Genomic DNA, 16,202 nt, shown 5'->3' on the forward strand with positions numbered 1-16,202 from the left:
CTTCCAGGCTAAAGCAAATATTACAAAAGAAATTGCAAATATATTTAACAAGCAATAGATACATGGCCGTTGAAAAATATATTCACACTTCATATTGTAATACCACAGTCTAACAAAGAAATTGCAAATATATTTAACAAGCAATAGATACATGGCCGTTGAAAAATATATTCACATTTATACCACAGTCTAACAAAAAAATACTCAAACCACAACATATTGTAAAAAAAATATGAAAAATACGCGTATATCCTATTTTCATACCTTGCTTAACAGCTCCACTATTTATTTAAAAAACGGCTTTTTTCTCTTTTGTATGTGGGTAGGTGGGTACATTTTTCCTTTCTTTTATTCTTTTCTTTCGTATGTGAGTGGCGGGTACATTTTCTTTTCTTTATTCTTGCTTTTATTCTTGCTTTTCGTATGTGGGTGTCTTACTATGTTGAATATATAAACTAAAGTGTCCCAAAGTATTGTTAATATTGTAAAAAGATAATTAAAGTATACTTTAAAAAGAAAAAAGAAGAGACGAACTAAAATACCGTAAAGTATTAATATAAAAGACAAGAGAAAAGCGTATTTTTGAAAATAAACAAAAAAAATCTCATTAATAAACGCGAATTTTAGCTATTTTTAGATATCACATGCATGATATCACATGCATGTAATTAAAGTGATTTTAATTGGTTAATTTTAATTTATTATTACATCATGCATATGATTTTATTGGTTAAAATTTTATATGATACAAATTAAAATAATTATTTTATTATATTTATATAATTAATATAATTATATGGCTGTAAAATAAAAATTATTTTTTATCCAAATTCTATTTGTAGTATCATGATTTGGTAGTTGGCACCTTTCTGAATTACAATTATGAATAAAATGTACTTTTTGAACATTATCTATTACAGTAATTGGAAAAATACGTCTCCATTTATCTCCTGTTGCTTGGAGACGGTAAAGTGGACATTTTAATACTGAATGTTCAACCATAGTATCTTCAAACCAATCTACAACAATAAATGCATAATATTTGTTATTGTTACCCTTATGTTGAAAGATACCTTTGATTATTGCATAAGATTCTTCATGATCTTCTTCATAAATTGTGATAAAATCATCGAGATGTAGGTGAACTTTTGAAAGGATACCATTTTCTTCTTCAATCATATATGATGCAAATTTGTACCAACTAATTGAAGAGTTTATAAGTGCCGCCTCAAATTTCATATCCACATAAGATAAAAACAATTCAGTTTTAAAATTATGTAAAGTTAAAAGAAGTTTATCACGTTCCTGCTTTGGCATTCTTTTTTTTAATGAAATATTGGAAATAAAGTTTACTGGAGATATAACTAAATTAAAAGATTAGTAAATATAAATATCAAACATGTACTATTATATGCAATAAAATACTTACTTTTTGTATCATCATCGTCTTGAACTTGTTCAGTTGCTTCAGTTGAATATTTATCTTCTGTAACATACCAATTTAAAAATAATTGTCCAAAATTTGAATTTGTAAATCCAGTACAAGATCTATTAAATCTTGGATCAATACCACCATCTGCTAAATGTCGAATTGCAAATAAAGTATTGTAACGCTTTAATAAATCCAAATCTATGTTTTTGCAATTAGTCTTTAGTACCATCCCCTTAAAAATACGATGGACCATTTCTTTTATACCAACTTGGGTATTAATAAGTGTTCCAAAGGTTTTAGCATGCATCAAAAGATGCATATTAACATGTATATTTGGTAAATTAACAAAATTTACAAAAACCTATAAAAAGTAAAATATTGTTAATTATTTGAAATTATTCCATATTTCAATATCAAATTTGTAACTATACCTTTGGAAGGATTGAAAACTCTTCTTCAAGACATTGTTGCAATTCCTCATAGCTATCTGATGTAAATTTCTTGTTAAAAACAGCTTTCATAGTTTTTGCAACATGTATCCAACAAGATATAATAATTTTTGGAACTGAACTAACTCGAAATGCATCAATTCTTTGTTGAATCATGGCTGTTTCATTACGTTTGATACTTGATTCTTTTAAAAACTGGTTTAACAAAAATGGCATAATCATAGCTAATCTAAGTAAATCTGACATCATAAAACTATTGTAGTGAGTAATCGGATTTGGTAAGCGAGACCATCTTTTTGGGATTTCAAAATTTTTCCAAATTTCGATAAAATTATCTTCTCCTTCTCGTGAAAATAATTCACAAGTTAATTTTAGTAGCCGCCCAATCTTTCCTGCAGTCGCATGATAAACATCCTGCAGCGTCTGTAAATGTCTTTCCCTTTTTAATTTATCTAAAATACTAGGTAATGATCGTAAACCATATTCCGTACAAAGTTGATTTCTTCTTGACATTATAGTCTCATAAGAAATTTTTAAGATTTCTTCGTCTGTAATATGATGATAATGTAATGTTGTTACGATATCCTGATTGTGAGCACTCAATGATTCTTTAGTAGTTTTACAAGTACGACAACTCTTATTTGCATTATGTCTAAATTTATTTTTTAAACAATTTTAATAGTTGTCATAAAATTATATTATTATATTATTAACTAAATTGAAAAATACCTTAATACTCCTGTCAAATCGTTACCTTGAGGTAAATCTGCCGTAACAACGCCTAAACCAGCAATTATCCATGCATCTTGTCCTTGGACAGTCATCACCTTTCCTTTCTCTAATTCCTTCATTTCTGAAATGAATGGTATCATAAATTCGTCAAATTTTCCTCCAAATGGGATAAACCCAATAACAAAATGGTTCTTTATTAGCTTTCTTTGATGTGCTGGCATATTTCCAAACTGTACATAAACACCACCTAGAGAATGGTATACATTTCTAAATGTACTAAAATCATCATAATAAAGATCTAAAAACAGCTTATAGATTGGCATAGATGATGATGGTGGATTTCTAATAGAAATGTAATCAGATGGATGTAGGTATGAAAGCTTTACATTACAAACGTGCCAACGGTTATTACATTTATAAATTATTTCACTAATCCGTAATGAACCATCAGGAATATTTTGATGTTGAAACATCATCAATATAGTTACTTTTTCTAAAATTTGAGAAGTCATTATAATTAAAAATGGTTCGTCTTGTAACCATACTTCACCGGTAATAGAATGACGTTGTCTTGGTAACCCTTTTAAATTTCTGGGTAAATCTCTATATTCCAAAATTTTTTGAATTTGTAACTGATAATATCCATCATCATTTTTTAAAATTGATCTTAATCTTCCAAGTTTTTTTTGACCATTATCATCATGATAGTAAACAAAATCACCAGATCGGTACAATACTATTTATTAAAAATAACTTTAATAAATATTATCAATGATAATAAATTATAATTGTATCAAAGTGTATTATTTTATAACCTTCTGATATTAATATTTCGTGTTGTCCAAAAAGTAAGGATTCCCCCCATAAATTTCCATGCCAAAATTCTGATTTTTCTTCAGAATTAATGCCGGGTCCAAAATACATATGCTTCATTAGCATCGGATTATTAAGAACACGCCATATAATTTCACTGATTGAGAGTTGATACGAAAGTTTTGATCCTCGTGAAGTTGATGGAGTTTTTTTTGGTGAAATTTTAATAGACTTTGTTATTATTGGTAGGAGAGGAAGACGTTTTCTCCATGATTGGAATCTTCGGATATTTTTACCATATGGGTAGGTTCAAATTGAGAATTGTGAATGATATCGACAAGATCTTCATATGCTTTCGTAGAAACATTATGCTTCTAAAGCCAGCAAAATAATGCCGTAGTTGTATAATTATTAAAGTACAGTGCAAACTCACCATTGCAGAACGGTATCTTGTCTTCATCTAACGCTTCAACGATTTGATCTATTTCTTCCTCTTCATTATTACGTTCCTCTTCATCGTTATTACGTTCCTCTTCATCGTTATTACGTTCCTCTTCATCGTTATTACGTTCCTCTTCCACTTGATTATTATTATCATCATTGTTACCTTCCTCCTCCTCCTCTTCGTCATTGTTTTCATTATTATCTTCCTCCTCTTCCTCCTCTTCATAATTGTATTCATTATCACTTTCTTCTTCCTCTTCAGTATCAGATGAATTGACATTATCTTGCGAAAATATCATCTCATCATTGTAGTCTTGAGGATTAATTGATCCATATGCATTATCGTCATCATTAATGTCTTGAAAACTTAAATCATCTTTATGATCATACTGAAAGTCCATGTCATCGTTATCATTATCAGGTGAACGTACAGGCGAACGAATTGCAACTCTCTCGTCAGAATCTGTTGTCTCATTAGGTTTGCTATAAGAAAACCGATTTCGAATTCGAATTGGCTCTATTGGTTTATTGTGACTATATCGTCTTCTCATCTTTTAACAATTTAAATCCTTAACTTAATTTAGAATTTTTATAAAATTCAATAAATCTTTATAAAAATTATTTATTAAATACCTTAATACCTTTTATATTGTTTAGCGTATCGACAAAAAAACCAAAATCAATTCGGTTAAAATTATTACCGATTTGCTATAGATTCTGATTGGAGTTTTGAAAGTAACACAATCGTCAAGTTTTGGAACACAATCGTATACAAAATCAAGTAGCACATTGGAGTTTTAAAAGTAACACAATCGTCAAGTTTTGGAACACAATCGTATACAAAATCAAGTAGTACATGCTTTTTTTATCGTTAATCAATACATAAAAATTCAATTAGTATAAAAAAAATTTATTTCATACTTGCTTAAATCTCACGAATGCGTCAAAAAACTCGAAAATTAAACTAATTGAATTGCGAAGTTTTTGACCTGTAAATTCATATGCAGGATTATAAAAAATAGTGGTTGAAAATTATACTTAATAAATAGAAAATGCTCCCGCGAAACAATAATTTAGTTAATTTAGTAGTAGAGTATTAAAGTTTACGATTTAATAAAATAATAGATAAAGTATGATTTAATTTACGATTATATTTTTCGAACATCAAAACTAATGAAGCGAATTCGTTAAACACCATGATTGTTATTAGCAGACCAATTAAATCAATTTTCGTTAATTAATTTTCGTTAATTTTAAGCCATTGTCAAAATAAAATAAATGTTGTGGTAAAACTTCCCCGATTGAACCTCTAAATCGACCACCATAGAAGATAATTACGTGTATAAAAACATCTTTATTATTCCATAGTAAGTCCTCAAATTGACCCGCGACTCACCCACGGTAAATGCTTTAATTTACCATAAAGACACCGCGACACACCCGTGATACACCCGCGGCATACCCATGGCTTATCCAAATTTGTTTAACAAATTTGTTTAAACTATTTATTCCACATCATTGCAATTTCTTATTGTGTTCATAGATTGTAGGCGTAATAATTTGATTTTATTTTTTTACAAGGATTTTTTTTTTACACGGATTTTTTTTATTTTCCCACTCCTTTTACAAAATTCTTTCGTTTCATTAATTCTTTCGTTTTCATTAATATAATTCTTCGTTTCATTAATTCTTTCGTCTTCATTAATATTTCATTAATTCTTGTGTTCATAGATTGTAGACGTAATAATTTGATTTTATTTTTTTTTACACAGATTTTTTTTTTTTACACGGATTTTTTTTTTTACAGATTTTTTTTATTTTCCCACTCCTTTTACAAAATTCTTTCTCTTTCGTTTTCATTAATATTTCATTAATTCTTTAATACAGTCAAACCTCGATATACTGAACTTCCGGTTCAGGGATAAAAGTTCGGTATATGGAAGGTGTTCGGTAAATCAAATTTTTTTTATATACCGAACTCTATAGGTAAACAATAAAAAGTTCGGTATATCGAAAATCATGTGATTTTTCATATAATATTCACGGTATAAAGATTGTTGAACTTTATTATGTAAAAAAAAAATACATTGATATAAAATGTCCAAAAAATTATATTACTAATAAAATGTAAATGTTTCATATTATATTACTAATAAAATGTAAATGTTTCATATTATATTACTAATAAAATGTAAAATGTTCATATTATATTACTAATAAATGTTCAAAAAAAAAATTATATTATCAATTAATTATAATATTAAGTCACGCACGATCCATCATATGTTTAACCAACTGTCTAATACCGATTGAACTCTACTATTTTTATTGAAACGAATAATTTGTTTTTTAAGATTATATAATATATTTCTGTTATTGAACTCCATAATAAAAGTATTGGGTGGATTATCAAGAAAAGATAATACTTTGTCCAATGATGCTAATGCTTCTGAAGTGGATATTTTGGGTTGTAGAATTAATTCTTCTTCTTCAAGATCTGTTTCATTTGGTTTTACCATATTTACAATTTCTTCATCTGTAATTTCTTCTCCCCCATAATTATTATCATCATCAATTAAGATAAATTCCCTGGCACTCATTAATCCACCAGAAATAAAATTACTATATTGATCCAATAATTTTTGGATCTCTTCTATTTCATTCAGGCCATCATCATTTTGTTCTTCATCAGAAGGTGAAGGTAAAGGTGAAGGTGAAGGTGAAGGTGAAGGCGAAATCGGCAAAATTCCAGTTTTTGACCAACAATTACGAATAGTTTCACTTGTTACAGCTTCCCAAGCTTTTGCACAAAGTGAAATAGAGTCACTTATCTTCAATTTAGGAACTGGTATATTTAACTCCATTTCATTATCATAAGCCTCAATTCTATCTTTTATGAGTCTTTTACGATATTGTGCCTAAGATTAATAAATTATTAGAATATGTGCTATTAATTTTATAATTTAATTTATAATAAATAATATACAAACCTTGAATGAATTAATAATGCCAGCGTCAGCAGGTTGCAGATGCGCTGTAGTATTGGGAGGCAAATAATGGATTGTAATATTTGTCAATAACTCCGGATTACTAACAGAATGAACTGGTGCATTATCTACCAAGAGAAGGATCTTTCTATTTCGCCTTTTCATTCTTTGATTTAAAAGTTCTAAATATTTATTCCAAATAGACGTTTGCATCCAGGCACTTTTATTCCAATAATAATCCACAGGGAGCTTTGATTTATCAATTCCTTTTAAATCTCTTGGCGTTTGATGCTTATGAATGAAAAGTGCTGGAAGTTTAATAGAACCAGTTGCATTAAATGTTAATAAAAGTGTAACTCTGTTTTTCGATTTTTTTGTTCCGGAAAGAGGACCAGTAGATAACGTTTTAGAAGGTTCTAACTCCCAATACAATCCTAATTAAATAAAATATTTTTATAATTTAAAATTATATTTATCATAATTATTCTTTAAAATTTAAGTTATATAAAAATTTTACCAGTTTCATCACAGTTAAACACGTCTTCAAGATCAAAGTTACTAATTAATTCCTGTAACTTTTCTCTTTCTTTGGATAATTCTTCTTCACTTGGTCCACTTTGAGCCTCACCATGTTTATTATATTGCTTAATATTGTGCCTTTTTTTAAAATTATTCAACCATCCTGCTGACCCAATAAAACCTTCAATATTCATTAATTTCGCAAAATCAGCAGCTTTGGTTGTAATAATTTCTCCCGTTATAGTTTTATTAGCCGATATAGCATTTGAGATCTAAATTGCCAAAGCTTCTTCTAGTTCAGGAAATTTTGGTGATTTTTCTTTTTGTTTAGCTGTGTTAAAACTATTAAGTTCCATATTTAACCATTTGTCTTTATTTTTTAAAATGTCACAAACTGTATTTTTTTTTACACCGAATTTTTTCCCTATTTCTTCCTGTGATAATGATGGATTTTCTTGATGAAGCAAACATAATTCTTTCTTTTCTCCAAAGGTTAGAACTTTTCTTTTTTTTAACGTTGCTTCATTATTTACATTTTTTCTTTTTTGCTTCATAGCGCGGTAAAAAAAAAATCCGAACAATTGATCAAATTGTTTAATTATAATCTACTGACGTACCGATTTTGCGATTTTGTAACACCGATTTTACTAATCACGTGATCAGTTCGGTAAATCGAAATTTTTTTTATTATGTTTTATTATAAACGGTTACTCAATAAAAATTCGGTATACATTATATAAAATTTTATATGATATTCGGTATATCGAAATTTTTTTAAATATTATGAACCTGGTTCTTGAAAAAATGTTCGGTAAGTCAAGAGTTCGTTATATCATGGGTTCGTTATATCAAGGTCAGACTGTAACATGTGGACTGATAGACAATTGCGAGTTTTAATTAATGAAAGAAAAAACGAAAATGATAATTTTCACGAACTTAGTGGTAATATGAAGCATAATTTTTGGAAAGGGCTAGCAAGCAAAATAAACCTTGAATTCAGAACCACGTATACTGGGAGGCAATGTAAAGAAAAATTTAACGGCTTAGTGCGAGCTTATAAAGTATATAAACATTATTTCAGGTTCAACTACTATTTTAGCATATTAAATAGTACTAATATAATTTTATAATTTTATTAGAAAATGCAATTATATATCGAAGGTAAGCCAAAGGGAAGGAAAAGTGCTCTAGGAACGAAGTACTATGAGGAATTTAGTGAACGTTTTTGGGAAAAATGACGTAAATATTAGAAAACCACGTAAATATTTTATTTTTTTTTTATTTAATTCATAAATTAATCTGATTATTTATTTAGAAACAATTTATGATATTGCTCACGAAATCAACACAACAAGACATACAACAACTCCGTCATCCTCACCACTACATTCACCAATATGCTCACCTATATCACCTCTCCGTTCACACTCATCATCATTACCTAAGCCTCTCTGTCACTCATCACCTACACCTCTCCTCCGTCACTCATCACCTACACCTTACCGTTTACGAGGCTCACCTTCATATTATGAAATCATTGAAATTGAATAATTTCGCCTCTCCATTTACGCTCACCTCACTTCATATGAAATTGTAAATCTTTCAAATCATAATTACTATTTTGTTATATTGATGTCTGTACAACATTCAATTTTGCTTAATATTATATTGCTGTACAACATTCAATTTTTTGCTTAATATTATATTGCTGTACAACATTCAATTTTTTTATTTTCCAAACGATGTATCTTTCATTATTTGGAAAAAAATACTATTTACTTTACTACATAAAATAATAAAATATGCTAAATCATTAAATAAGCAAATAAGCAGATCGTCACTGTATTATTTCAATTGGAATATTTTAATTATAACCTCCACAATTAATCATGAAAATTATTTTGAGAGTATTCTAGCAACCATCAAACTGTACTATGTTTCATCCATTTATCGTTTAAAAATTTCTCTTCCTTTAGCAGTTAAGTTTATAAATTTCTATTTAATGGTACTATTGAAATGTAAATTCGTTACCAACTCTAAATATTTTTGAATTTTGTAGCTTTACATAATATTCTATAGACTGCTCACGACTTTCTTTTCATAATTGTACAATAATATACAAAAATCATATGTTAAGGAGTTGCATTGTCTTTTCGCAAATTTAGTAATCAGTCACATATGAGTAAAAAGGTTTGATTGGGTTATTTGGATGCAATAATATCTTTAACATTACGTAATTTAATGCTGAACGATAATAGCTATAATGGCTATACTTTTTGAGTTTGGTGCATATCATTGTATCACATAAAATGATACTTCACATGATTAATTTCTTCTCACTCCTTTCTTCTAATATTTTTCTTCTCACTCCTTATATGGCCTAAAAAAGTATAATAAAATTTATGAAATTGAATCATAAATACGCAATAAAATAAAGATTTGGAACTGATTTGAAGTAATCTTCTATATAAAAAATGTGTCCAGTATTCACTTTTATTATTAAATGAAATACAAATTATTTATATAAATTAAATTTAATTTTCGATCTTGAAATCATAATTTTTAGTTTTCCCATCTCCTGATATTTTTAACTGATCCTGCATTTTACACGATATTGAGATCATATATATTTTCCAATTAAATACTACAATCATAATTACAATAGCTAAAATCTCAAAATTATATCATGATAACCTCGCCCTTTTTTTTTGTTCATTCAATGTTTATCACCTACTTTTTTGAGCAAGAAAGTTGCTCCACATTTTTTATTCATTCATATTTTCTCGAGATATATCACCTACTTTGAAACAAAAAGGTTGTTCCACTTTTTTTTTCGCTCATATTTTTTTTTATATTATGACGACTAAACGTAAATCACCTAATAAATCGTCTGATGATAATCAAGAAATGGAAGTTGAAGGAGGTATGTAGATATAACTCTTTTGTAAATTTATAGTAAGTTTTGTTATATAGTTATATGTAAGAAGAATAATTAATAATACCAAAAATATGTATAATAGGATCGAAAAGAAAACAAATTACGAAAAAAAGAAGAGATATTGACATTGAGAAAGCCAATCAGTTGATGAAAAAAAGTAAAAACCATAGTAATAAAGAAGCTGCCGAATCTGCCGATAAAGAAGTTATAGTAGTAAATGAAAAAAGAAGTAATGATGATGATGATGATGATGATGAGGATGATGATGATGATGATGCGAGTAAGACGGAAGATCATAAAAAACCTGAAGTATTTCAATCAAAGTCAAATTTAGAAATAGTTGCTTGGCTCGTCGACCATCCGGAAATTTTAAGATTGGCACTAGAAATGAACAATACGGATGTTGCTATCTCATTATCCAGTAAAATTACGGACGTAAGTATTAAATTAACATGATAATATTTATTTGTCTAAATCTTTTAAATAATGTATTTTTAATATTTTAGGATAAAATTCGTCTATGGGACGAAAGTGTCAAGTGTCTTTTTTTACGTGCGAGAAGTCCATGTGGTGAAGTTTTTGATGAGTTGATAACAAAAATTTTCAAAATAAAAATACATTCGAACGAAGCTAAAAGCTACCTCGAAAAAACCCGAAAATTTTTCATCAACTTCAGAAATAAGTTTAACCAAATTATTTTAACTTCTGTAGAAGAATTTAAAGAAATAAGAAAAAACAGGTATTTATTTAATTGTTTCCTAGCTAACCAAATAGTGCTGTTTGTATTAATTATTAATTTAATTATAAAGCATCTACCGGAAGTTTATCTCAAAAGGAACTTATAGATTATGTTGATAAAGAATTTGTTCAAAAGATTTTAAGCTGACAGCTTGTAGCTGTTAATATTTCAGAATTAACAAGAAATGAAGGGTTCGATATCTTGGTTGATTTTGTAAGAGAAACCTTTAAGGTTTCGTGGAACGGAAAAAATTTGTCCGCTGTTAAAGAATTAGATAATATAACCAAAGAATTAACGATCCCTTCTAGGAGCGGAAACAAAATCGTTGATTCTTTATCGGTAAGTTATTTTATTTATACTGATACTTCATATCCTTTAATCATAGTTATTAATAATAATATTAAATTATACATAGTTATAAATCTTAGCAAACGCTCTAATTTTTTTATAAAATTATGCATTTTATAACGATATTACATTGAATAAATTTAGTAAATTTTACAAGTAAATGATAATATGAAACATCATTATTCTAAACATTATACCATAATGTCGAGTGATAATAATATAAAATAAAATGGATGTATAAAACTATAAAATGTTTGTCTAAGATATAACACTTTCAAGTTTAAAAAGTAATTGTTGTTTTGTTAAAAATGGAATGGTTATTATGTGACATTTCTTCTTTAATGTATACGGCCTAAATATCTCTATATATTTGACATTATTATACAGATCAAAAAGAATACATTTACGTAACATTTGCGTAAAGTAAGAACTTTAAAGTTTAAGCCAATTCTGACTGGTAATTTACAAAATAACAAACACATTTCTTAAAAAAATTCTGAATCAGAATACTTTTCCGGTTTTCATCGATTCTGCAAAAAATTGAAAAGTTCAGGTGATAATTCAAGAAATATCCACCTATAAAAGACTAAACAATTATCAGGTTGATCAAGTTCGTGTAATACCAAATTTAATAAATTGTCTGATTAAATAATCGCGTATATTAAATGATCGCGTATATTATAAGGCTATTAATTCCTAAAAAGTCAATTAATCACTATTTTATTTAAGACTATTTATTTTGTACATTTTTTTTTTAAAAAAAAAACTTTCTTTCTGAAAGTAGAGTCTGCCTCCTATACCGTTTGCCGTCATGCATAGTGTGTTATAGGAAAAGGCGGACTTGAATTATATAGGTGTAAGCTTATGTTATATAGGCGTAAAGCTTATATAATTAACGCAACGAAAATCCTTTAATCAAGGGTTAAAATAGGCATGATGGGATATTCTCATATATCATGAGCTCTATCTGTTCGAAGTGTCGTTTTATATATAATTAAGTAGGCTTAAGTCGTAAGTAACTTTTTTATAACATTGATTATTGGAGAATTAAGTGGCAAAAATAATTTTTAGTTTGTAAGACTTTAACTCCATACCAACTTGTGTGTGTTTGGCGTATATTTTATTCCCTAACCCTTAGACTCACTCGTGGGTTGGTAGGTTGCTTTGCACTTCTTGCAGCCTATCTTTAATGGGTTTTAGGTCCACGTTTGCCCATTTAAAATTTATTAAACAGGATGTCATTCGTCCAAACACATTGCAACGTTTGTTGATGAAGCTATGGTTGTCTAATAAAAGTTCGCTTTGCCAGGCAATTTATGGTGGATTCAATGGATCAAATTACAAACAACAATAATGCAGTCATATGAGAATTCCAGGCCAAAGAATAAGGGTGAATTGTCAAAGTTGAGAATATATTTGTATTTTTTTTTTAAAGCCGTCATTCTTATGAACTTTTTCATTGTATCCCTAAGTTCAATGATTTTGGTAATGATGAAACTGCAGTTGTTTACAGGGGTTTCCCGCCAAACTTCTGAGGTGAATTTATGTCTGGTGTTTTCGAATATACTTATCCTTTTTGCAATAGAGTCGTAGCGAGTCTTCTTAAAGCGTACCTGTGACACCCCATCCAACTTGGGTAATGTCGCTGAATCTAAAGCAAGGTACCCAGTTAATCCTCAACTTTGGGTTAATGAGTTATGATTCTGGAGTATTAAGGCATATAATGTTTTGACTTACATCACCAATTTAACTCATAATTCTAATTTATTGAATTAGTTTATTATATATTTTTTTTATCTGTTATATAATATTTAAACTAATGTATACTTTATCTGTAATTAAAATTGTTATTGTAATAAATAACCGGTAACTTAAATCTATTGAAATTAACTTTTAAATTAGATTACAAATTATTAAAATATTATAAAATTGAATTTAACGATATTTGATTGATTTTTATAGATAATATCATTTTGATATTATTTTGATACTGAATTAATATTAAAATAATATTATATTGATATTGCATTTATTAAAAAAAATCATTATTGTTATAACAATATCAAAATGATATCGTTTCGTTATTTGTCAATATCGATTAGATAATTATAAAGTGATATCTTTACGATATCATATTGATATTGAATTAATGTTAGAACGATATCATATTAATATCGTATTTACTTTCTATTTTCATTGTTGTTATAACAATATCGAAATGATATCGATTTGATGTTTCGTCAATATCGTTATGATGTCGATTAGATAATTATAAAGTGATATCTTTACGATATCATATTGATATTGAATTAATGTTGGAACGATATCATATTAATATCGTATTTACTTTCTATTTTTCATTATTGTTATAACAATATTGAAATATCGATATGATATCGATTTGATGTTTCGTCAATATCGTTATGATGTCGATTAGATAATTATAAAGTGATATCTTTACAATATCATATTGATATTGAATTAATGTTGGAACGATATCATATTAATATCGTATTTACTTCCCATTTTTCAAAAAATTCATTGTTGTTATAACAATATCGAAATGATATCGATCTGATATTTTTTCAAATAAATATCTTTACGATATCATTTCGATATATTGAATTAATATTGAAATGATATCATTGCGATATCATAATGATATCATTTGCAAATCGATATCGCCACGATATTTATTTAACATCATTATTATATCAATTCGGTATTGTTTAAAAATTCAAGGTTTCTGTAAAGTACATATTTATTGTTATTATTTTATATTTATTATACAAATAATAAAATTTAGAAATTTAGTAAAATTTTTTTAATGAAAATTTTTAAATAGAAAAAATTTTTAATAGAAATTTTTAATAGATTAATTTAATAAATTCTTAAGCGAAAAATTTTTAATTGATAATTTTTAAAAAAAGAATTGTAAAACAAAAAAAAATACATAATGAATAAATTTTCGTTCACTTAATCTAAAAAATTAAATTTTTTTAATTTGATTTATCAAAATTCGAAATAATCAGATTTAGAGAAGCTTCTAGCATAGAAATAAAAGTTTCTGTTTTCTCAGTATTACCCCTCTCTTCAACACTCCAGTATTTATCACGAATTCTTTCGGTTAGTTCCACCACAGTAAGTCTCCTATCTTCAGCTTCTTTTAGTTGTTTTGTCTGCACAAATTCTATCACTGATTCGCAATTTTCATATATTTTATAGCCACATTCTTCAAACATTCCCTGAAATGCTTTCCATACATCAACGGTCAATAATTTGGTGCTTCCATAGATGTGTTCATGAAAAATATGTTTGCATGGTAGCAGATATCGATTTCGAAACAGATAGTGACAATTAAGCGAGGATAAACCCAGCGCACCTTTACCTTTTTCAATTCTATTCATCACAGAACAAGCCTCCTTAACAAGTAGATGTTGAAGTGGAAAGGGAAACTTGTGAATTTCCTCTATAATATCATTATACACACCATAGGCAGATATTTTCTTTGTACGGAATTCAAAAGCAGCTCTTTCAGCTTCGGATATCTTTTTGAAATCAACATCAACAGTATTATATACAGCACCTTAAATAAGTGATCAAATGAAAGAAAGGGGAAGGAGAGAAGAAGGAAAAGTGTAAAAGAAAAGAAAACAACCAAGAGAAAATGAAAAGAACAGAACGGCAAGAGAAGAGGAAAATAAGAAAAAAGTAAAGAAAAAGAGTGAGTAAAAGAGAAAAATGGAAGAAAATGAATAAACGAAAAGAGGCAGGCATACCAATTAATCCATGTGACGAAGATGTTAATCTCTTCAATTCGCTGTGGTAGGATTCCAACGGATTCGTAGATGTAACCTGCAGAAGAAGCGGCGAATGTTGGCGTGCCCACAACCCCCATTGTTGTGTATTTTTCATAAAATTCCTTTTTATATAATTTTGAATAGCGGGAACAGGACAATCATTGATTGCATCTTGCACAAGTTTCTCGCAGACAATTTTTGTTCTTTTATGCATTGCTGCGTTCATAACATCCCGAGTTTGTTTCTCATAAATCTTTGTCATCCACGTTCTTGTAACGTGTACAACACAAAAGATTACTTCGCACTCCTGTTCACCAGCACTGATCTCAGGAAAAGCCTTCTTGATGGCTTTAGCCTTGATACTACTTTAATCTGAAAGAATATAACGGGGAATCTAGCGACAGAAACTACTACAAACTATTTTTAACGCTTCTGAAACAGTATCACAATCTTCATTGCTCACAAAGAAGTGAGCTCCCACATTTCAACATCCGTAAGTATCGCGAACGTATAAAGTAAAAAGCCTCCAATCATACTTATTCGTCTTATGGGTTGAATCGATAAGAGTCAACCATCCATGACTCCGAAGTTTTTCAAGCTGTGTTGGGTGCGTGAATACAATGCCCTTGGTGGATTTGGTGGATTTGGTGGACCGATAAAAAACGTGGTAATTTTCAACATGGTATCCTTTTTCTATCAAAAACGATATTGATTCTGAAATATCCGATTATAAATCAGAATTGCAAAAAAGGTGTGATTCCATAGGTCCATGAACTTTATATTTAATATTAGATACTTCCTTGCGCTTCAGCTCGCTCACACTTGTACCAAGATCTAACTCAGTTGCATATTCTCTAACGGTAACAGTGATCGCAGGAGGAGAATAGTTTTTTACCGCTTCATTTTCCACTAAAATTCGAACGGCTTGAGAGCGTTTAATTCTATCTGAGTCTAATACTGTATGCGTGTGATTGGGTGAGTCTTTATAATGTTCGATTCTG

The 16,202-nt window shown here is 28.4% G+C and overlaps 4 protein-coding genes across 4 annotated transcripts; 2 read left to right on the forward strand and 2 right to left on the reverse strand.

Annotated features, from left to right (window-relative positions):
• Positions 1-1,857: 1,857 nt before the first annotated feature.
• OCT59_014779 (uncharacterized protein) lies at positions 1,858-4,421 on the reverse strand (the record flags this gene model as incomplete). Its single annotated transcript, XM_066150235.1, has 4 exons — positions 1,858-2,533; positions 2,611-2,734; positions 3,059-3,349; positions 3,860-4,421. 4 exons carry the CDS (start codon positions 4,419-4,421, stop codon positions 1,858-1,860), a joined length of 1,653 nt encoding a protein of 550 aa, XP_066002422.1.
• Positions 4,422-7,648: 3,227 nt separating this feature from the next.
• OCT59_014780 (uncharacterized protein) lies at positions 7,649-7,930 on the reverse strand (the record flags this gene model as incomplete). Its single annotated transcript, XM_066150237.1, has 1 exon — positions 7,649-7,930. The coding sequence occupies one exon, from the start codon at positions 7,928-7,930 to the stop codon at positions 7,649-7,651; it is 282 nt and encodes a 93-aa protein (XP_066002423.1).
• A 312-nt stretch (positions 7,931-8,242) lies between these two features.
• On the forward strand, positions 8,243-8,927 carry OCT59_014781 (uncharacterized protein; the record flags this gene model as incomplete). Its single annotated transcript, XM_066150238.1, has 3 exons — positions 8,243-8,437; positions 8,516-8,537; positions 8,692-8,927. 3 exons carry the CDS (start codon positions 8,243-8,245, stop codon positions 8,925-8,927), a joined length of 453 nt encoding a protein of 150 aa, XP_066002424.1.
• Positions 8,928-10,232: 1,305 nt separating this feature from the next.
• OCT59_014782 (uncharacterized protein) lies at positions 10,233-11,169 on the forward strand (the record flags this gene model as incomplete). Its single annotated transcript, XM_066150239.1, has 4 exons — positions 10,233-10,299; positions 10,397-10,749; positions 10,821-11,053; positions 11,124-11,169. The coding sequence occupies 4 exons, from the start codon at positions 10,233-10,235 to the stop codon at positions 11,167-11,169; spliced, it is 699 nt and encodes a 232-aa protein (XP_066002425.1).
• Between the last annotated feature and the right edge of the window lie 5,033 nt (positions 11,170-16,202).

The sequence above is a fragment of the Rhizophagus irregularis genome, chromosome 22 (assembly GCF_026210795.1).
Source record: "Rhizophagus irregularis chromosome 22, complete sequence".
NCBI lineage: Eukaryota > Fungi > Glomeromycota > Glomeromycetes > Glomerales > Glomeraceae > Rhizophagus > Rhizophagus irregularis.